The sequence below is a fragment of the Aegilops tauschii genome, chromosome 2 (assembly GCF_002575655.3).
Source record: "Aegilops tauschii subsp. strangulata cultivar AL8/78 chromosome 2, Aet v6.0, whole genome shotgun sequence".
NCBI lineage: Eukaryota > Viridiplantae > Streptophyta > Magnoliopsida > Poales > Poaceae > Aegilops > Aegilops tauschii.
In genome coordinates, this window is record NC_053036.3 from 634210458 (window position 1) to 634223961 (window position 13504).

Consider the following 13504-nt stretch of genomic DNA (forward strand, 5'->3'; position numbering starts at 1 on the left):
TGGGTTAACTCATCAAACCAGAGAATTTTGAGGAGTCAAGGATGATGCTCTTAGCTATCTGCCTTGATGAGACATACTTTGATGCCGCGTGAGAGCATTGTCGCATTCTCTCACAAGTCACAACTGGTCTTGCTTGCTTGTTTACCATCACAAGTCTGCTGCAAAAAGGATTGCCTCATTAGTTCTGTTGACAAATTCAGCAGATTCAGAGCAAAACATCAAGACATGCTACAAATGGTGAGGCGATATTATATATATATGGGAATCATCCAGAATGAAGTACAACACTACAGCACATATTATTTTTCTTACAAGATACATAACAGAACACCAGGTACATGGTGAAGCAAACTTAAGTTATCTAAAAACTGGAAAGATGTTTTTCTTGGATGGGGCCAGAGCTATTCACCAGCTAGCTAGCTGCTAAGGCCTAGGGTACTTCTGTCTGAAATTCAGTTCCAATGGTACAACATGTCAACGATGATAATTTAGGGTGATACGACTCTCTTGACGATGCTTTCTGGCTGTTCCTTGATTTTGTGATTGCTTCTAGGTGTTCTGTAACAAGTCAACATGCACCACATGCATCATTGTGATGGTGCTGAGCTGAAGATGGCATCTATCTTCTTTTCTTGGCGTGCAGGTTCCTGGTGAACCCGCATTGTTTGTTGTAAATGCGGCCTTGCTCCTTGCATTCCGGACAAATTAAGGTAGGGCACTGCCCAGTCACCTTCTCCCCACGGACAAGCTGATCAAGAGATGACAAAAAGAATATTGGCATAAGTCATACTAATATCATGAGATCGAGTGACTTGCAGAATGATAAGTTGATATTATTCGGCTTATAGTAGTATCTCGAGAGAGCTGGCGAGTTTAGTTTGCAGATGGGAAGCTGGATGGACTATTTATTACTGAGGACAAGAGAAAGTGGGGTAGAGTAGATGGAGTTTTCACGTACAAATTTGCCGGACTCAAGGCTTTTGTAGATGATGAAGGTGTCTTGTGTCTCTAGATTATGGTTCTTTGAAAATTCTCCTGAGATTAAGACAATGCAATTCATCAGAAAACGACACATGTACATACTTACAAATGTTTGGAGTGTTTACTTGAGTCGGTCAGTGTTAAAACCAACATACCAGTACTTTCCAAGACATACATCCTGCTCTTGTTGTTAGGCCAGTACCTGGGAAGTATCTCGCATCATCAGTGTGACTGATATATACATACATACAGTTGAACTAGTGAAATGAGGCAGATATTAACTCTCCAACACTGCGACTGCGAGACTATGATTTACGGAGTTGTCGCAGAGAAAATAAATATATTACTCTGAACTAGTGATTACCTGAACTTAAAGTTCCATGTAACAGGAAGCCTCATGTCCTCCATCTTGAGTATCAGGCCATCCCTTTCAAGCAAAGCTGGAAGGTTAGCCTCGGCATCCCTCTGCAAAATTCAGTATATATAGTGAGATTGCGAAGCAGCTAACAAATAGTAACTTTCACGTTGATTAATTAGAGTAATATGTAGTGGGCACCTAGCTACGCACGTACCTTTGGCACTACAATTCTTCCAATATTTCCAACATCACTATTGGTCAACTCCTTCCACACAATCATATGGTAGTCTTTACAGTTGAACCTCTGTAAATAGTTTTTCAGGAACAAAATCAAGTTAGTTCAGTGGGAATGCATCCACTTCGAACTGCAGCAACCTGATGATCTGATATGTGGTTCAGCTTTGGATGTTTGAAAATTGCTTTGGCACCATCTTCATTTTAATACAATAAATTACAACAGCATGTTTTGCTACTTGTCATAACTTACAACTCGATCGTAGGACCATCAGGTTCCAGTTGTTTGCAGAACAGTAAGAGTCTAAAGCTGGAACCAATTAGAGGTAAATTGATGGAATAATTTCCAAAGTATTATTAATCTATTGGAGTGTCTTCTCCATTACTACTATAATATAAAGCAATCAATGCAGAATATAGAGCTTGTATAGTTAACATAATGAAAAAAAATCATGTACAGCAAATTAAGAACAGCATGCATAGTGAAGTGAATAGGACCTAGAAAGCATATATATATGCATCAAAGCATCATGCATGTTACTTACAGTAGTGAAAAATTGCTGGGCCTGGTTGCTGAAGTTGTGATTCTCATCTAGCATCATGGCGTTTTCACTTCCCATCTCAGGCGGGTCCTGGAAATTAATCTCTCACAGGCATGCATCAGGTGTGTGCTAGCTCATGCTAATTAAACTTATATAAGCATATATAAAAGATTTGCATGTTTCCTAGCTGTTGTTGTTACCTCTGAATTCTTCCTCTTCTGGGTGCGCCTCTTGGCCCTTTTGGCGTATCTGGCCTCGTCGAGGTATTGTGGAGAAGAGCGATTGTTTGACGCCGGAGATATTGGTTGAAAGCACTGAGCAGGTAGTAATGGTGGATCCACCGTGAAGTTGGATACAAAGCCTGCAGAGCACGAGATCGATGTACAGAATGAATCAATGTGCAATAGTAGCATGAATGCAATTTTAGAAATAGTAACATGCATGCAATTTTGTCTATGCAAAGTAAGAGTTGGATATATACTAGCCTAGCTAGTGTATGACTCAGATTATTTGGAATGAGGACATGGACAAATCGTTTTAGAAAATTTGTTTGCTTCGCAATCCATACCATCATAAAGAAAGCCCTTACAAAGTTGCTGGATTCAGCACAATGCTAAACTAAACAGCACAAAAACTTAAATACCAAATAAATTCAATTGTACATAACCCTTGCATATTATCAATCAAAGAGATTGAACCCGAGTTATCAGATTCGTAGAATTAACAAAACAGATCCACACAGCATGGATACCTGAATCTTAAACAGAATGAGAAACACACACACACATGACACATGTAATTAAATATATGTATACCTGAATTACCTTGCTGATGATTATTATTGTTGGCATTGTAGGTGATAGCTTGTTGGTGCCCCTGCTGCTGCTGTATGCCATGAGGGTAAACACTGTAAGGGCTCGTCGGCGGCGGCATGAAGTTGTTGGGCCATGCAGTGGGGGAGCACAGCCTGGAGCTCTGATGGTAGCCATTGTTGTTGTTGCCGCGGACGCTGCTGCTGCTACCGCAGGCGACAGACACGACCGTGCTGTTGACGTTGTACATGGTCCAGTCCCCAAAAACCCCTGCTCCCAGTCCCATCGGGGCCTGCCGCGGCGCCGCCGCGACGCCGATCTGGGGGGCGGGGGGCTGCCAGTGCTGGTAGTTGTGCGTCCCTGAAAATTATTAGCAAAGAAAAAACAGCATTAATCAAGGCCACAGTACACTAAACAACAAAAAACGCAAGGGGAAAGAAAAGGAAAGGAAGAACTAGCTAGCAGGTATGCCCTAATTAACAAGATGAAATGCGTGATTTAACACGCTAGAAATGGAAAGTCCGGCCTGATCTAGCAAGTAGATTGTGCAGAATCTCGCTTCCTGCTGCAATCTTCCTCAGTGATCCGCTCCTCCCGGCCGGAGAGCGGCCAAGATTGCAGTCCTGATGAAGGACAGAAAACCTAGAACGACGTGCGGATCTCGCGAACGTCCATGGCGGCGCGCGCAGCAGGGACACAGCGCGCAGATCCGGGCGCGTCAAAACCCTAAGCGCGCGGCCTGGAACTGGAAGAAAGCCCGGGATGGGAACGGACAGATCACGGAGAAAACGATCGCGCCGGCGACGGCGACGACGGCGCAAGGACGTACGAAGACGATGTAGAAAAGAAAGGAAAAACAAGATACTGACCGGCGGGCATCAGCAGGTTGGACTGGGCGCAGTGCGGCGGCGGCGGGGTCGGCGAGGGGGCCTGGACCTGGAGGGGCATTGGCTGCGGCGGCGCCTGGATCAGCGGGCCGGGGGGGCCGAACAGCTGCTCGTACTCCTGGTACTGGCGCTGCGCCAGGACGTTCGCCACGGCGCCGTGCGGGTCGTGGCCGCCCACGGACGCGAGCAGCGCCTGGAACGACGCGTGCGGGCCGGCGCCCGGCACCGCCACGAAGTCGCCGGTCACGGCCTCGCCGCCGGAGGAGTGCTGCGGCGACGGCGAGGGCGATCCGTTCGCGTCGGCCATGTCGTGCTTGCGCGAGGCAGCCAGCTAGCGCAGCCTCGTGCTCCGTGCGCTCTGGGTGTTTGCGTTCGGTTCTGTGTGGGCGTACACTGAAAGACAATGAGCGAGAGACGGTGGCCGCGGCGTGGCTTTTGGAGAGGCGGGGGCCCTGCGGCGTGTGCTGCTCGCTAATTATTGAGAGATTGGGGGTGATTTTTTGGCAGGGGGAGCCACAATGGGAACACGGGAAACAAGGGAAATGGGGGTGTGGAAATGGAAATGTTGAGGGGTTTTGTGAGATGTGGGCAATTCAAACCTACCAAAATGGTGAAAATCAAGGTCTTGTGAAGCAATAACATGAGTAGGAGAAATCGAAGAGCGCGAAGATTATCAGATCTTTCTCTAAATTTAAAGAGTTACAATTGCCAGGTATCGTGCGGCCACTGTTAAAGGAAGTCGAAGCGTGCGAAGATTATCGGACCTTTCTCTAAATCTAAGGAGTTACAAATTGCCGGGTATCGTACGGCCACCGTTGAAGGAAGGCGAAGCGCGCGAAGTTTATCGGATCATTCTCTAAATCTAAGGAGTTACAAATTGCCGGGTATCGTACGGCCACCGTTGAAGGAAGGCGAAGCGTGCGAAGTTTATCGGATCGTTCTCTAAATCTAAAGAGTTACGAATTGCCAGATATCGCACGGCCACCGTTGAAGGAAGGCGAAGCGCGCGACATTTATCGGATCGTTCTCTAAATCTAAAGAGTTATGAATTGTCAGGTATATATCGTACGGCCACCGTTGAAGGAAGGCGAAGCGCGCGAAGTTTATCGGATCTTTCTCTAAATCTAAAGAGTTACGGAGGACCAGGTATCGTGCGGCCACCGTTGAAGGAAGACGAAGCGCGCGAAGATTCTCGGATCTTTCTCTAAATCTAAAGAGTTATGAATTGCCAGGTATCGTGCTGCCACCGTTGAAGGAAGACGAAGCGCACGAAGATTATCGGATCTTTCTCTAAATCTAAAGAGTTACAGTACTAGGTATTGCACGCCTAAGGAATAGGGGGTGTTGGCTCTCGCCTAGTCCCTCCCCCTCTCCCCGCCATTGTACCGCCGCAGTTTTGATGATGGGGTGATTGTGCGATTTTTGTAGTTATATGTTTTTACGGCAAAAAAATCTTTCCAATCTATAAGATCCGATTCGATTCGATTTGATTCAATTCAATTTGATGGGTTGCCACACCCTCACTGGCGCCAACTGGTGAACCCGGATTCTGCGCTTTGATTCGTAGCCCCGAATGTTAGAAAAGAAATTGCCGCTACCCCTTGAACGTGATAACTGGCGTGAAATGTGGTCCTTTCTATGACTTGCTAAGGTGTCACATGAATATGTCGTGTTTCGGTCGTCAAATCCGATTTGAGTGACCGTCTCTATCCGAGGAAATTTCAAAGTGCTTCAAAAGTAGGCAGGGGTTTTATCTTGAAAGCTCTTGTGAATCAATAATGTTATTGCTAACATTGTTGATCTTTTTCTGAAATCTAAATAGTTATGTATTGGGTATTGTGCTGCCAATGCAGAGGGACAAGGGTTGCGGCCTCTCACCGATCCCTCTTCCCTCTCCCCACCATTGCACCGCCACTTTGTTGATGATGTAGCGACTGCGTGATTTTTCAAAATTATATGTTTTATAATGAAAGAGATCACACCATTCGATTCAGCGATAAGGATGGATTTGTGCGCACTCGTGAAGGTAGTCGTGCGCCCACTGGGCACCAACTATCGAACTTTGATTGTGAGCTTTGTTTTGTAGGACGGAATGTTAGAAAAGAAATTGTGGGTACCCCTAGCAGAGTAATTGGCATAACATGTGGCCCTTGTTATCAGGGGAGGGCGTAGGACTGGGCCAAGCCCCGGACCGGCTTCACTATACTGTGCTACATGGCATTGAACAGTGCTTCTGTAAGCCTGTGTGCAACCATCGCGCCCCGGGCTGCCAGCTATCGGCCTATGATTGTGAGATTTAATTCGGGTCGGAATGTGAAGAAAGAAGTTGTCGGTACCCCCTAGCGTGATAATTAACCCTTGCTATGAGGGGCGGAGGTAGGATTGGGCCAGGCCCCAGACCAGCTTCACTATACTGTACTGCAGGGCATTGAACAGTGCTTCCGAAAGCCCGTGAGGCCGTTGCGCCCCGGGCCGCCAACTATCGAACTCTGATTGTGAGCTTTAGTTTGTAGGTTGGAATGTTAGGAAAGAAATTTTCGGTACCCCCTAGCATTATAATTGGCGTGACATGTGACCCTTGCTATCAGGGGTGGATGTAGGATTTGGGCCAGGTTCCGGACCGGCTTCACTATATTGTAGCTACAAGGCATTGACCAATGCTTCCAATAGCCTATAAGGTTGTCATGCCCCGGGCCGCCAGCTATCGAACTCTAATTGTGAACTTTAATTCGTAGGCTCAAATGTAAGGGAAGAAATTTTCGGTACCCCTAGCGTGATAATTGGCGTTACATGTGGCCCTTGTTATCAGAGGTGGAGGTTCGACTGGGCCAAGGCTTAGACCGGCTTCACTATGTTGTAGCTATTGGGTATTGAACTGTGCTGCTGATAGCCTACTTGATGCCTCGGCCCAGGGCCGCCAGTTATCGTACTCTTTGTGAGCTTTAATTTGTAGGTCGGAAAGTTAAGAAAGAAATTGTCGGTACCTCCTAGCTTGATAATCGGCCCTTGCTATCTGGGGCGGAGGTAGGATTGGGCGGGGCCCAGACTAGCTTCACTATACTGTAGCTACAGAGCATTGAACAATGCTTCCGAAAGCCCATGAGGCTGTCGCGCCCTGAGCCGCCAACTATCAAACTATGATTGTGAGCTTTAATTATTCATAGTCGGGAATGTTAGGAAAGTATTTTCGGTACCCCCTAGCGTGATAATTGGCGCGACATGCGGCCCTTGTTATCAGGGGTGGAGGTAGGATTGGGCCAGGCCCTGGAGCGGCTTCACCATACTGTAACTATAGGGCGTTGAATGGCTCTTCCGAAAGCCTACGCACGGCATCACACCCCAGGCCATGACCTGATGTGCCTGGGGCTTCTCTCCGCCCTTGCTTGCTATAATCCGATAATGTGTCGCGTGAATATGCCATGTATCAGCCGCCGAATAAGATTGTGATGACATTTCTATCCGAGGATAATACCCTCCCACTTCATAATTTTGGATGTTTTTTTATCTCAAAGGTTTAGTTGATAGTAAGTTTGTATCAAACAGTAATGTTTGTAAGAGGAGCTGAGGTACGCAACATCACTGATCATTCCTAGAACTCGAAGATTTTTGAAAAGAGAGGGGGGGGGGGGGGGTTGTCAGTCCCCTCCATCCCTCCACCATTGTGCGCCATTGTCTTTGGTGTAAAGCTTGCGAGGTTTTCTTCTTATTATTTTTATGGTGAAAACGATTCTTATTTTGTATTCCAAAAACTTGTGCGCGCGACGAACTCATGGGCATCCATAGAGTCAACTCCATATGCATTGGTGTCATATAAACGAGTCTTTATTGTGCGCGAGAGGTACTGTCGCCACCCTCGAGATGATAATTGGAGTGCCAACATGTGTTTTCACTAGCGTGCGGCGTGAATATGTCAGTCGAATGACGAATTCTATATTCGTGGCGTCTCTATTAAAAAAAAGGTCTACTTAAAAGGAAACAAGGGAGTTTCTACCCCAAATGTATCTTCCCAACTGCCCCCTATGTTGTACCAATGGTTCCATATTAATATACTTATCATATAGGGGCTCGTAAGCATATATATGTTCTTACAGGGAGTCATATTCATATACTTATTTTACATAGGGACATATATGCATATACCCCATAAAATAAAATATCAATGCACGCTATTTAAAAGTCACCTCGTTTGTTGTGCTGTGGACCCCACTCATGATAAGCCCATGACTCAGCCGGCGTGACAAGTGTCCCCACAGCCCAGGTCCCATGACACTTGTCCACCGCCGCGCGCCACCCTCATGACATGTGGTCCCCGCCGCGCGCCGCCCCCGTGACATGTGGTCCCCACGGCCCCAGGTCCCATGACACCTGTCCACCGCCACGCGCTGCCCTCATGACATGTGGCCCCCGCCACGCGCCGGCGGCGTGAGGCGTGGTCCCCACGGCGTCTCCTCCAGCAGTAGCCCCACCCACCGCAGTGGCAACGCCCATGAGGCCATACACGCTCCCTCTTTTGTTCTCTTCTTTGGTGCCGGGTCAAGCTTTGGCGTTCAACCTCTAGTGATTAATTGCGCAAGGCTGCCAAAGATAGAGCTTATCAGTAGATGGATGGAAGCTTCGTCGCTAAGCCCAGAGATGTCCGTTTTCACTTTATCGTGGTGCATATTAAATCAGTACAGCTGCGGTGACGCATCGATCGAACCAACTGTGAAATTTGAAATTTTGCCCGCAAAAAGAGTTCGAAATGAGAACATCGAGATAAATTTTCCTGGACAAATCTTTGTTGATCATCTGTTACACAGATACACCACAGATGATAATGATAATCTCTGTAATAACCAATTCATACATTGCTAAGTAACACTGCTAAGTATCTCTTCCCCTGTGCCTGCATTACACAGATCACTAACAGAAACACACCCAGTATCCATCCACCCGACCCGAAGGCGAACATCGAACGACGACGACGAAACGCGTCACGATTACATATAATCCACAACGTCCACAACACCATCGGTAATGTACAAGGGTTTATCGTTATTCCTTTATTCAGACATAACAGAGCATTTCACTGCAAGGCCGGACAACATGGAGAAGGTTCTGAGTTGGTCTGTCAGGAAGCCCAGCAGCATCGCTTAACAACGTCTATTTTGTAGCACGGGCCCATCACCGGGACGGCGGGGGCGGCATCGGGTACATCGGAGCCCGGGGCACCACGGTCCCTGGGACCGGGGCGTGCATGGCGTATCCCATGTGAGGCGGGGCGGCGACAGGGAGCGTGACCGGGGTGCCGACGGCGGACACGAGGGGGCCGCCCACCGGCTGCCCGATGGTGGTGCCGAAGGCGTCCACGCCTGGAGGCAGGTTCCCTGGCTGGTGCGGAGATTGCTTGGGGGACTTGCCAGGGACTGCGGCCTGCCCATTTGTGCCTGTGATTGGGCCCTGAGCAGCTGATGCCTCTCCGTTCACGCTGGTGATGTCGTGAATGCTTGATCGCCGCCTCTCCCTGTTCATCGAGTTGAGGCGGATGAAGTACTTCTGGGCGTGACTGGCGACCTGAGTGGGCGTCCTTGAGATCACGAAGTTCCTTGAGATGCTCCTCCAGTCACCTTTGCCATACTTTTCAAGTCCAAGAAGGAACAACCTGCAGGTTAAGAATCAGGTCATAGCATAGATCAGTGACTAGTAAAGAGAAACCTGGAGGAGGCAGTATCCATCAGTTTGCAACCAAGCACTTCCCCTAAAATATTTAAATGCAGTCAGTACTGAAATTAGCTTCTCGAGTTAATTATGAATAACATTATCTTTCTTATTCAGCCACAGAAATGATCACAACCACTGTGATCAACTACTTTGGAATTTCACAAGAACGGCAAATGACTGAAATATGTGGACTACTTCTAATGACATGTAGCACATGCCAAAACGAACATGTACTGGTCATGTGCTTTCGGGGTTGAAAGCTTTAACACAGAACAGTGAATAATTATTGCCCAAAAGGTGTTATATATACACCAACAGATGAGAAACCATATGTAGAATTTATAGAAGCAAGGAGCAGAACTTCGAAAAGAAGTACACCATTACATAGTGCTGCACCAAATGTGAAATGCTTGATGATATACTTGAATTCACATTTAGAAGGAAAGAAGTGTACTGTAAAAGGTTCCATATCGGAAAGATATTCACTCAACTAAATGGAGGTCGAGTTTTACTTGCCACAATAACCTATCAAACAAGAGATTACTTTCTAACATTTTAGTATATTTAGGATAGCAAACTAGCATGAGAAAATCTACTAAAATCAGTCAACCCAGACAATGAAAATAAATGTGTGAAGAAATAGTCCAAAGGGTTCCTTCCCTTAAACAATTAAATCTGTTTTAGTACCTAGAACACATTTGAAAAATCTTTCTTCCATAGGTAACCACAGTTCTGAGTTTCTGACATCTGAGTAAAGACTTTTCATGATAAGGTAACATGTGACAAACTAAAGTAGTTAGTCCAACAAAATGTCAGAACATACACAATCCTTTTACAGTGACGGAGCTGTCCATGTGACAAACTAAAGTAGTTAATCCACCAATAGAGGCACTGAATCTACGAACAACCACGCAAGACGTGACCTAATCTGCAAAATACGACAAATCGACAAACGTACACGCATCCAGTCTCCAATAGAAAGCAGTAGCAGGAGGAGGAGGACAGCTAAAAGAGCAAATTTCCAAAACACTCGGGGCATTGCAACTACACGGGTGTATCAGCAGAATCGCCAGTCAAATAGTAGTGATATTTTAGCTCTGAGGCAACCCAATCAATCAAACATCTAAGTATAACTCAAAATTGCTCTATGAACAGATAAGGTAAAAAAGTGGAGGAAACATGTGCTGGCTCCTCTGCAGACAATAAAACGAAGGCTGGATGCACGAACCTGTGCTCATCCTCAGTCCAGAGGATCCCCTTCCGGCCCTCCTGCTCGACAGACTTGGACGAACCCTTCGGCCCATGCCCTCCGCGTCCTCCTCCTACCCTACCGCCGCCCTTCTTCCCGCCGGAGCCTCCCTCCTCAGGACTCCCGCCATCAGTGTACACGGGAAGCGGCACCCGGCCCGCCTCTATGGCGTCCACATCCGCCACCAACAGCTCATAGTGCCGCTTGATCTCCTCGGCTGTCTTCCCCCCAACAGCATCAGCTATCTTGTTCCACACTGCCTCACCCTCCCCGAGATCCACCAACGCCAGCGCATTCTCAAACGCTTTGTTCTGCTCCCATGTCCACCCTCCGGGCCCAGACCCGGATCCGGACCCCTTCACCTCAACGACGCCGGCCATGTTGTTCCACACAGCCTCGCCCTTCTCCAGATCCACCAACGCCGGCGTACTCTCGAATACCATGTCCTGCTCCCACATCCACCCTCCGGACCCGAACCTGGACCCCTCCTCAGTCACCATGGCCGACATATTCCCCGGCCCCGAAGAAGAGAAAAAAAAACTAGATGGCCCTATAGGATTCGCCGGGCGGCAATAGAGGTCAGAGGTTCCGCAGGATTGCAGCGGCGGGATATGGGAGAAGGAGAGGGGGGGGGGGGTGTCTGGAATTGCTTCGGGTTTACGCTAATAAGTAGGGGCGTTTCGATAGGAGAGAGAGCGCAGAGGAGCGGAGGAGCAGATTTACAGGCGCCAGCAGCACATTTAAGGAGCAACGGCGGCGGCGGCAGCACATTTAAAGAACAAATATCCAAAATATATTCAGCACATTTAAAGAGCAAATTTCCAAAGCAGATAGCTCTACAGGATTTGGTGGGCGGCAATAGGGGGTCAGAGCTTCCTCAGGACTGCGGCGGCTAGATATGGGAGGAGAGGGGGGAGGGGGCTGGAATTGCTACGGGTTTAGGGTAATAAATCGGGGGGTTTTGATAAGAGAGGCGGGGGAGCAGAGGAGCAGATTTACAGGAGCCAGTAGGATAAACTACGACAAACCGTCAAACCTACACGCGTCCAGTCGCAAATGGAAAGCAGCAGCAGCACATTTAAAGAGCAAATTTCCAAAATACTCAGCACATTATGACAATTAAACGAGTGGGTCGGCAGAATCGCCAATCAAATAGCAGTGATGTTTTAGCTCCTAGCCAACACAACCCACCAATCAATCAAACATCTAAGCAGTACCGCTCAGAATTGCTCGACGAACGGATTTAAGGTGAGACAATGGAGCGCAAAATGTGCTCGCTTTGCTGCGCAGACACTAAAGTTCATTGCAGAGCATAGCCCTAATTTCCAAATACCCACATGGCCGCAAAAGGGAGCTCTACTGATCGACTCACACCCCAGTACCATGAGAGCAGGTAAGAAGCTCTACTGATTCCACTCAGACCAGTACCCTGAGAGCAGGTAAACTATGCAAGCATCAGATTTCCAGCATGCTCCCTAATAGTATCATAGGACCATTACACGGATCAGATTCTCTAACAAAACTGTCAATTCAGCAATCAATCAATCACACCAATTAATCAAATCAATCAGAGCAGCAAGCAACTCAATTGTTCGGTCAACGGAAGGAAAAACGAAGGAAGGCAGGAACGAACCTGTGCTCGTCCTCGGTCCAGGCGATCCCCTTGCGGCGCTCCTGCTCGGCGGACTTGGACGAGCCCTTCTCCCCGTGCCCTCCCCCTCCTCCGCCGCTCTTCTTCCCGCCCCCGCCCCCGCCGCCGCCGCTGCCCCCAGCCCCCCCGCCGGAGCCCCCCTCGTCGCCGTCGCCGGCGTAGACGAGCAGCGGCACGCGGCCGGCCTCGATGCCGTCCACGTCCTCCACGAGCAGCTCGTAGTGCCGCCGGACCTCCTCGGGCGTCTTGCCCTCGACGGCGTCGGCTATCTTGTCCCACATGGCCTCCCCTTCCTCCTCGTCCACCGTGGCCAGCGCGTTCTCGAACGCCTTCTCCTGCTCCCGCGTCCACCCGCCGGCCCCGGCGCCGGACCCCTCCTCACCCCCGCCGCTGCTGCTCGCCTCTTCCGCCGCCATGGCCGGCCGCGGACCTGTTCCCCGAGCGAAAGAAGAGGAAAAAAGCAACCTTGACAGCGCTCCGCGGGGCTCGCGGGGCGGCAGTCGGCCGGACGGATTGCGGCGGCGGGATAAGGAGTGGGGGACGGGGGGAGGAAGGTCGGGAGGAAGAGGCGGATTTGGTGTCGCTGCGGGCTCGTGGGGAATAAATCGGGGGTTTCGCGAAAAGGGAGAAGGGGGGGAGGCGGAGGAAGGAGGGAGATCTACCGCCGCCGCCGGAGGAGGATTTGTTACCGCGGGGTGGGGCGAGGAAGGAGATATTTTTCCTTTCACCGCGGCGCGGGGGCGGGGCAGTGACTGCGGTGTCGGGCCTCCCGTGTCTCTGGGGGCAGTGGGAGTGGCGCGGGGAGGAGGAAGGAGACAAGCGGGGCGAGGCTGGCTGTGGCTCCTGCCTGGTGGCCGCTGGCGACGCGGCGGCCGGTCTTTTTTTCTTTTCTTTTCTTTTCTTGCTCGTCGGAGGCGCCGCGGCGGCCGCCGGATTTTATTGTGGTCGTGGTTAATGGCCGCCTGAACGTGACTTGATCGACATATAAATCATTTCCGGTTTTAGAAAAGGGTGATTACTACGTCGAGTATGTGTGCATGTGTCGCATTTTTTGCAAAACAGGCTTTCCTCTCGCTTTATATTATAATCA

At 49.1% G+C, this 13504-nt stretch overlaps 2 protein-coding genes across 4 annotated transcripts; both read right to left on the reverse strand.

Moving 5' to 3' along the window:
- Nucleotides 1-226: 226 nt before the first annotated feature.
- LOC109777879 (putative B3 domain-containing protein Os04g0676650) lies at nucleotides 227-4238 on the reverse strand. 2 transcript variants are annotated; one of them, XM_020336433.4, is made up of 9 exons: nucleotides 3797-4238; nucleotides 2931-3287; nucleotides 2316-2476; nucleotides 2119-2205; nucleotides 1554-1643; nucleotides 1346-1446; nucleotides 1137-1183; nucleotides 959-1035; nucleotides 227-748 (listed from the first exon to the last, which is right to left on the reverse strand). In XM_020336433.4, exons 1-9 carry the CDS (start codon nucleotides 4119-4121, stop codon nucleotides 620-622), a joined length of 1374 nt encoding a protein of 457 aa, XP_020192022.3. In that variant the 5' UTR covers nucleotides 4122-4238; the 3' UTR covers nucleotides 227-619. The 2 variants fall into 2 exon arrangements, with proteins under 2 accessions (XP_020192022.3, XP_020192023.3); XM_020336434.4 differs by having other exon boundaries at nucleotides 2940-3287; nucleotides 3797-4237.
- Nucleotides 4239-8574: 4336 nt separating this feature from the next.
- Nucleotides 8575-13242, reverse strand: LOC109777880 (transcription factor SRM1). 2 transcript variants are annotated; one of them, XM_020336435.4, is made up of 2 exons: nucleotides 12397-13242; nucleotides 8575-9455 (listed from the first exon to the last, which is right to left on the reverse strand). In XM_020336435.4, exons 1-2 carry the CDS (start codon nucleotides 12828-12830, stop codon nucleotides 8978-8980), a joined length of 912 nt encoding a protein of 303 aa, XP_020192024.1. In that variant the 5' UTR covers nucleotides 12831-13242; the 3' UTR covers nucleotides 8575-8977. The 2 variants fall into 2 exon arrangements, with proteins under 2 accessions (XP_020192024.1, XP_040256075.1); XM_040400141.3 differs by lacking the exon at nucleotides 12397-13242 and adding an exon at nucleotides 10743-12339.
- Between the last annotated feature and the right edge of the window lie 262 nt (nucleotides 13243-13504).

Bases quoted from the DNA above. Each gene is read 5' to 3' on its own strand.
- LOC109777879 (XM_020336433.4), bottom strand. From the start codon at position 4,121: ATGGCCGACGCGAACGGATCGCCCTCGCCGTCGCCGCAGCACTCCTCC. The intron at 3,288-3,796 runs GTCAGTATCTTG...AATAATTTTCAG, and splicing joins CAACCTGCTGATGCCCGCCG to GGACGCACAACTACCAGCAC. The intron at 2,206-2,315 runs GTAACAACAACA...ATTAATTTCCAG, and splicing joins AGAAGAGGAAGAATTCAGAG to GACCCGCCTGAGATGGGAAG.
- LOC109777880 (XM_040400141.3), bottom strand. From the start codon at position 11,272: ATGTCGGCCATGGTGACTGAGGAGGGGTCCAGGTTCGGGTCCGGAGGG. The intron at 9,456-10,742 runs GTTCGTGCATCC...CTTAACCTGCAG, and splicing joins TGGACTGAGGATGAGCACAG to GTTGTTCCTTCTTGGACTTG.